This window comes from Eleutherodactylus coqui, chromosome 9 (assembly GCF_035609145.1).
Source record: "Eleutherodactylus coqui strain aEleCoq1 chromosome 9, aEleCoq1.hap1, whole genome shotgun sequence".
In the NCBI taxonomy this organism is placed as follows: Eukaryota; Metazoa; Chordata; class Amphibia; order Anura; family Eleutherodactylidae; genus Eleutherodactylus; species Eleutherodactylus coqui.
The window spans coordinates 102,980,061-102,987,498 of record NC_089845.1 but is presented as its reverse complement, the minus strand read 5'-3'; the positions used below and the strand labels follow the sequence as shown (position 1 = coordinate 102,987,498).

Genomic DNA, 7,438 nt, shown 5'->3' with positions numbered 1-7,438 from the left:
TGCATACTGGTGACAGGACTGGGCTGTGTGTGAGCGGACAGTACATACTGCTGACAGGACTGGGCTGTGTGTGAGCGGACAGTGCATACTGGTGACAGGACTGGGCTGTGTGTGAGCGGACAGTACATACTGCTGACAGGACTGGGCTGTGTGTGAGCGGACAGTACATACTGCTGACAGGACTGGGCTGTGTGTGAGCGGACAGTACATACTGCTGACAGGACTGGCTGTGGCCAGAAAACATGAGCCAGGCCCCGGCCTTCCACTACATGAGGGAAGCTGCTCTCATATACATGGACAGGAGCAGAGGGCTAGAGAAGTTTATAGAAGAGTGCAAGAAATATAATGGTAAGAAACAGACTTAGGGCCTCTATACAAATTACACATCAGTCATCCAGATCCTCCGACAGTAGCGTAACTATAGGGGATGCAGTTGCACCCGGGCCTAGGAGCCTTAGGGGGACCATAAGTCCTCTCTTCTCCATAAGTCCTCTCTTCTTTATTCATAGCACTTAGGGAGCCCAGTGCTATGAATAAAGCACTATAGTTGGGGCCCTGTTATAGGTTTTGCCTTGGGGCCCAGAAGCTTCAAGTTACGCCTCTGCCCTCTGATTGCAGCGCAGCCAGGTGACTTTGTGCCTGGGAGCGGCTCAACCTTCTCCCAACAGACAAAATCAGAAGAAAGAAGGATGGGAGACAATGAGGTTCAGAGCTGGATCCTTTTGTTTGCCAAAAGAAAATCCGCCACCAGAGCTGTCTGCCCAAATACTCATGGTATGGGGAAGCAATGGGAAACGGCTTCTGGCTGAACAGCAGCGCACCTCAGCCAATGTACGAGCCTCCACACCTCCAAGAACCAATATCAGGACAGAAGGACTGTCAGCGCAATCAAAGAAAACTTTATTAACCCCTTAATGACCCAGCCCCTTTTTTCCCCCATTTTTGTTTTTTCATCTCCCCCTCAAAAAAAAAAAAATAATAATAATAAATGTTGCTGCATGAGGGCTTGTTTTTTTGCGGGACGAGTTGTAGTTTTAAATTGTGTCATTTACTGTACCATATAGTGTACTAAAAAAACTTTAAAAATTGAGTAAAATTGAAAAAAAAAACACATTCCACCATCTTTCAGTGCGTCTTGTTTCTACGGCACACAAACTGCAACAAAAATTACATGATATCTTTATTGTATGGGTTACGGTGCATACACACGAGCGCATATACAGTGTGTTTTTACGCCCAATCGTATATACGTGACCATCTGAGGCATTGGTTTCCAATGTATTCGTTCGCATGGGCGATTTTACGGCGCGTAAAAACGGCAACCCACAGAAAATAGAACATACGCCGCCGAAATACGCGCCAACGCATATTCGATGACCAAAAAGATAGTTTGAAAAGTAGGAACAGACAAGAAAACGCTTTCTAGCTCTGGTCATGATCGCCGAAAAACGTTCTTTCTGGCGATTATACGCTGCGGACGTGCGAGCGTAAATACGCCTACGCTCGTGTGAATGCACCCTTGGTGCGATAACAATGATACCAAACTTGTATAGTTTTTATTTTACTGTATAATTTTTTTTTTCAAAGACATTTAATTTTTTTCAATTATTTTCTGCTGCCATCTTCTGCACGCAATAACTTTTTTTTTTCCGTCGATGTAGTTGTGTGAGGGCTAATATTTTGCGGGATAGCTTTATAGGCAGTCTCCTAAAGCAGCCCTGGGGCCTTTCAGAAGGCCCCTGGCTGCCATGACACCTGCACGGCTCCCCAGATCTCACCGTGGGGGGCCATACAGGACCCCCAAACATCATTCGGGGGCTTTAAATGCTGCTGTCGGTATTGACAGCGGCATTTAAAGGGTTAATAGCAGTTATCATCCGCACGACCAATTGCAGCTATTGCTCGCGGGTGTCAGCTGTAATAAACAGCGGACGCCCACGCTGTATGAAGAGAGGTTGCCCTGTGACCTCTCTTCATACATACCCCGACGCTTCAGGTCATACCCTTACGTGCTTGGTCATTAAGGACGTAATATTACAAACTTTTTTTAAAAATCTTCGGCATCAGAAAAGCAGCATACAAAGATATTCACAAATGCATCAGGATATGGGAAATAAAGTCCTGGCTGATGCAGGTTGGCCTGTACTGCATGCTGAGCGGGCATATTTTTTTGCCATCCCTACGAGGAATACACAGTGGCCAGAAATCACTGGTTGAAGGGTGCGTAACCTGCAGCCTCGGGATGACATGCAGTCCGCAATATTGTAACGCCCGAGTCCTGATGATTCAAGAAGACAGACTGAAGTGTTTGGGTGCAGCACAAATGTCCCCCAAGATCTACTGTGGAAAAAAGAAAAAAGTATCTTGGCACATGGTATTTTTAAATGCTGCAGCAAAAAAAAGAGCCACTCTCAGCAGGGGTAGCTCCAAACAAAGCAATATGATGGCATTTATAACATTTAACACCTTAACAACCGCTGATACACCTTTTGACAGCCTGTATCGGTGGCCTATGTATGAAGAGAGATCCCGGGGCGACCTTTCTTCATACAGCGCGAGCTTCAGCTGTTTATTACAGCTGACACCTGCGGCAAAGGCGTAACTATAGGGGATGCAGGGGATGCGGTTGCACCCGGGCCCAGGAGCCTTAGGGGGCCCATAAGGCCTCTCTTCTCCATACAGTAAGCCTAGTACTAGGAATAAAGCATTATAGTTGGGGGCCCTGTTACAGGTTTTGCATTGAGGCCCAGAAGCTTGAAGTTACGCCTCTGACCCGCAGGCAATAGCTGCAATCGGCCACTTGCGGCGATTAACCCTTTAAATGCCGCTGTCATCGTTCTAACAGGACAAGATTTTTTAATTATAGATATGGCAAAAGGGGGTTGATTTAAACTTTTTTAACTTCTTCCTTGGCCTCCGCGCCTCCCGCCTTGCGACTTGCGACTTATTTCTCATGGGCACTGTTATAATTTACATTCCACCCTTACCACCCAACATGCACCATCTGCGAGTACACATCACAGAAGCCATTGCATCAGTCAATTGTGATATGCTACGTCATCTGTGGTAGGAACTTGACTTAAGTCTTGAAGTATGCTGAGTGATAAAGACAGCTTACATTGATACCTCTGAAGTCGGGCAACTAAAGCCTTCGCACATTGCAGAGCCGGATTCAGAATGCACAATCCAGCCCTGGGAGCAGTACAGGTTTTTTTAAACTACTGCTTTTCCCACATAATCACCTAGAGATAACACGGAATCCGCAGCTTTTCCGCAGTGTCATTACGGAAGAGCTGCGGATTGGATGGTTTCTATTGACTTCAATAAAAAACAGTCCGTTTGGATTTTGAGCGGCAGTGGATCACAATGTTCGTCCATGGTTTTCAATGGGGCCGGAGCTGCTGCCACTGACTATTGAAAACAATGGGCAATATTGCAAAAGGGTAGAATATGCTGCAATTTTTTTTTCCCCACACAGAATTGCAGGAGTGAAAGCATCACAAGTGAGAATAAAACCATTGGTTTCATAATCATGCGTTTTTACTTTTGCGCCACAAGAAAGAAAAAAAAAAAAAAAAAAAATCACATGATTTTCTTGCTAATGTAAAGGAGCCCTAACTGCAGGGTGGAACCGATGAGTATAGCATCTAGGATTTTACCACTTCATGCCCTGAAAAACCTTTAACAGAGGGTACTATCTTGCTTTTAAAATTAAAGCATGTGATGTTAAATACTCTTGTATTAGAACACAAAAACTGTTAGAGGGGATACTTTTATAATCCTTTCATCTCTAACACAGGAGTATATTTAACGTATGCTGCACAACTGTTCAGATTATAGGAGGTCTTTAAAGTTTTCACCCATCCGCTGAATGGGAACAACTGATAGATTGATGGGGGTCTGAGCACTGGGACCCCAACTGATTCCCATTTCACAGTTAAATATACAGGCTCCCATTTCTGTAGTGTAGTGGGGGAATTGAGCCACTGGTCACACATGTGCAGTAGCAGCTCCATTTCTCTCAATGGCGCAGACTCATTTCAACAGGACAGACAGAAATAACCAAAGCTGAGGAACACTTCCTAAAAGCAGGGCAATTGTCCCCACAAGAACAGCCCCACACAGGAACCTAGGGTAAACCGGACTCGCGCCTGAGTGGAAATAGACAGGGAACCGCACACGTAACCCAAACAGAAATGCATTCATACCATCACCAAGGTACTAAAAGGAGATATGCAGAATGACCAACCCATTCTACCTAGCAGGTCTAGTATTTATGTGCACAGACCCCAGGTGATTGGCTGGCTGGAGCAATCCACACAATCAGTCAGCCAAATCAGCCCCCACCTGCAGACATGTGCTCCTGGAAGTGCTTAGTACTACAAGACCCAGAAGCACAAACTAGCACAACATGACAGTCAGTAAATGAGGAAATATACTCTTGTCCTGAGTGGTTGGGAGTACAACGTTCACAACCAAAACATGAAAAGTTGTTGGGTTTTTTTTGTTTTTTTTTAATCTTCGTTATGGTTCTACTCATCATCTATCCATAACACTGATGGGGCAACGTTGTTCTCTCCTCTGGATAAATACATTTGAAGCACTAGAGCCACATAAACATTTTTTTCCTTTTATTTTTTAAACTAATTGACATTTGTTTCTCTGTAGATTCAGGTCAAAGTTATGCTGTCTACCGATTTGTGATCTCTGTCAACCCCATGGATATAACTGAGCTCAATGCTACTCTTGGAAACTACATATTACATGAGCCATTGAGGGCTGCTAATATCTTCCAGTCGGTAAGTTTTGCTGACCTGTAAAGCTTCAGATTAGAGATGAGCGAGCACGCTCGGATAAGGCAGTTACTCGAGCAAGCATCGCTCTTCTCGAGTAACTGCTTACTGGTCCAAGCAGGCTCGGGGGGGCGGCGGGGGGGAGAGAGAGATCTTTATCTGAGCGTGCTCGCTCATCTCTCTTTCAGATGCTTTTACTTTATCTGAATTATGCTAGCTACAATTTTATTTCTATTTTAGGTGTGTGATGCTGCAATAAGAACTCTTTCTTTAATTGGAGAATACCAGACTGAGGCTCAGGTATGGGCATGATTTTAAAATGACTCTCCATTATTAAAATGGATCATTGTCTTTAGTATAAATGTTGTGCTAAAAATAAAAAAAAATAAAAAAAATGGGTATTTACATTTTTTTTCTTAAAATAATAGAATTAATTATTTGGACTGTAACAATTTTTCTAAGGGCGCATTCAGATGACCGTATATCAGTTGGGTATTCACGCCGGCTGATATACGGCGTCTCTCTCTGCAGGGGGAGGAGGCTGGAAGAGCTGGGAGCAGTGCTCTAAGCTCCCGCCCCCTCTCTGCCTCCTCTCCGCCCCTCTGCACTATTTGCAATAACAGGAGGTGGTACAGGGGTGGGGCTAAGTTCCAGGAATTAGCTCCGCCCCTGTCCCACCTCTCCTCATTGAAAATAGTGCAGGGGGTGGAGAGGAGGCAAAGAGGAGGCGGGAGCTCAGAGCACTCCAGGCTCTTCTAGCCTCCTCCCCCTGCAGAGAGAGACACCGTATATCAGCCGGGTATTCACACCGGCCGAAATACGGTTGTCTGAATGCGCCGTAAAACTAATAATGCTACTAAATTTCATTTCTTTAGTAAGGAATGCTAATAATCTTTTCTCTCTCACACATACTTAGAAACTATGCAAGACACATGGTCCAAACCTATTTATGTTGCTTTGGTAGAGATGAGCGAGCGTACTCGCTAAGGGCCTTTTGCAAGTACCTGCCCGCTCGTCTCAAAAGATTTGGGTGCCGGCGGTGAGCGGTGAGTTGCGGGAGTGAGCAGGGGGGAGAGAGAGATCTCTCCCCCCCCCCCCCATCATTCCTCCCCTGCCGGCACCCGAATCTTTTGAGACAAGCGGGCATGTACTCGCAAAAGGCAATACTTGGTCGAGTATTTGCACTTAGCGAGTACACTCGCTCATCTCTTGTTTTCTGGTTATTTTAGGTCCAAATGTCTGAGATGATACATTTTTGTAAGAGTACTCCCATCTGGACTTTTACAGCATATCCATATTTCCAGCTTGGACCCCCAACAGCCCCAGCCCTGCCATGGCTGGAGGTGGGTGGGAGGATGGAAACAGCTCACAGGGCTTAACTACGCTATCGTTGTAATTCCCATAGAAGTCAATGGCAGTTACGCAAACAGCGTAGCACAGCAAGCTATGTTGTTATAGTAAGGCCTCCCTCACATGGGCTTTTTTTTACTGCAATTAATGCAGCGTTTTGAACGCTGAGGTAACCGTCTTATAACGCTCCCATTGAAATCAATGGGGCCTCGCAGACTTGCATTAGATCGTGGCGCTGGACGGAGTTTTCCAGGCCCGCGATTTTCAAGCGCAGTCTTTTCTATCTTTGGCCGTTTAGAGCACCTCATCACCCATCACAATGATGGGGTGCACTAAAACACGCTGTTGGCCGCAGGAAGCTGCAGCCGAAATCGTGCTGCTTTGCTACGTTCATGTGTGAGAGGACACTAACTGGGGAGTTACAGAGATAGTATAGCTCACTGTTCTACACTGTTTGCATAATTTCTCTTAACTTCTAGGGAGTGATGAAAACAGCATAGCCCATCCACGCTCTACTGTTACCTTCTTCCTCGCCACCTTGTTTCTAATTCCCATTTGACCCAGATGGGAACCCTCCTCTAATATATCTATTTATAAAAGTTGCATCATTTTTCTTACACAAAGTGGTGACTGCAGGTAGCACATTTTTCTCTACTGTGTGTTTATATAGGGGATTTCAATCGCAGTATAAGAGAAAAGAAGCTCCACCCATTTTAATGTATAAAGAAATTAATAAATGCAGAATTTTGAATTTTCATTTGAAAGCTGGATATCCACAAACTATACACATTGCATGTGCTTTGCTTGTCTGCGAAAATGCATAAAAATAGGTCATGCAGCATTTAATTTTTTTTTTTTACACGGACCATGAAGAATAAGCCATCGTAATAGTTTAATACACTATTATAAGGCCATGTGCTGTCTGTGGAATACATGAATAGCACACATCCCAAATGTACGGACATGTGAACAGACACTGAGGCCTCATGTCCACTGGGTAATTATATTCCGCAAATCCACATCCCATGGGAAAGCATTGACCACCTGCAGGTAATTAAATAACTGCGGATGGTATTTTAACTGATTTGCAGATTTTACGCGCGTGAAAAAAACATGACATGCTCCATTTTAATGCGGATCACACGTGCAGGAGCTCATAGTGCTCATATCTCAATTGATCTCCCGCATGAAAAAAAAAGACAATTATAGTGCATCCGCAGCAGAAATCTGCGCGGGCCTGATTTTCCCTATGGACGTGAGGCCTTAGGGGAAAATAAAATTTAAAATCCGCAGCA

General features: G+C 44.7%; 1 protein-coding gene across 1 annotated transcript in view; it reads left to right on the top strand.

Annotated features, from left to right (window-relative positions):
* The first annotated feature begins 242 nt into the window (after positions 1-242).
* The window catches only part of MCMDC2 (minichromosome maintenance domain containing 2), a 29,967-nt gene continuing 22,771 nt past the window's right edge, over positions 243-7,438 (top strand). Inside the window, exons 1-4 of the mRNA XM_066578870.1 lie at positions 243-348; positions 619-774; positions 4,669-4,799; positions 5,034-5,093. Of these exons, the coding sequence (XP_066434967.1) occupies positions 243-348; positions 619-774; positions 4,669-4,799; positions 5,034-5,093 (453 nt within the window). The remainder of the gene's footprint in view (positions 349-618; positions 775-4,668; positions 4,800-5,033; positions 5,094-7,438) is intronic.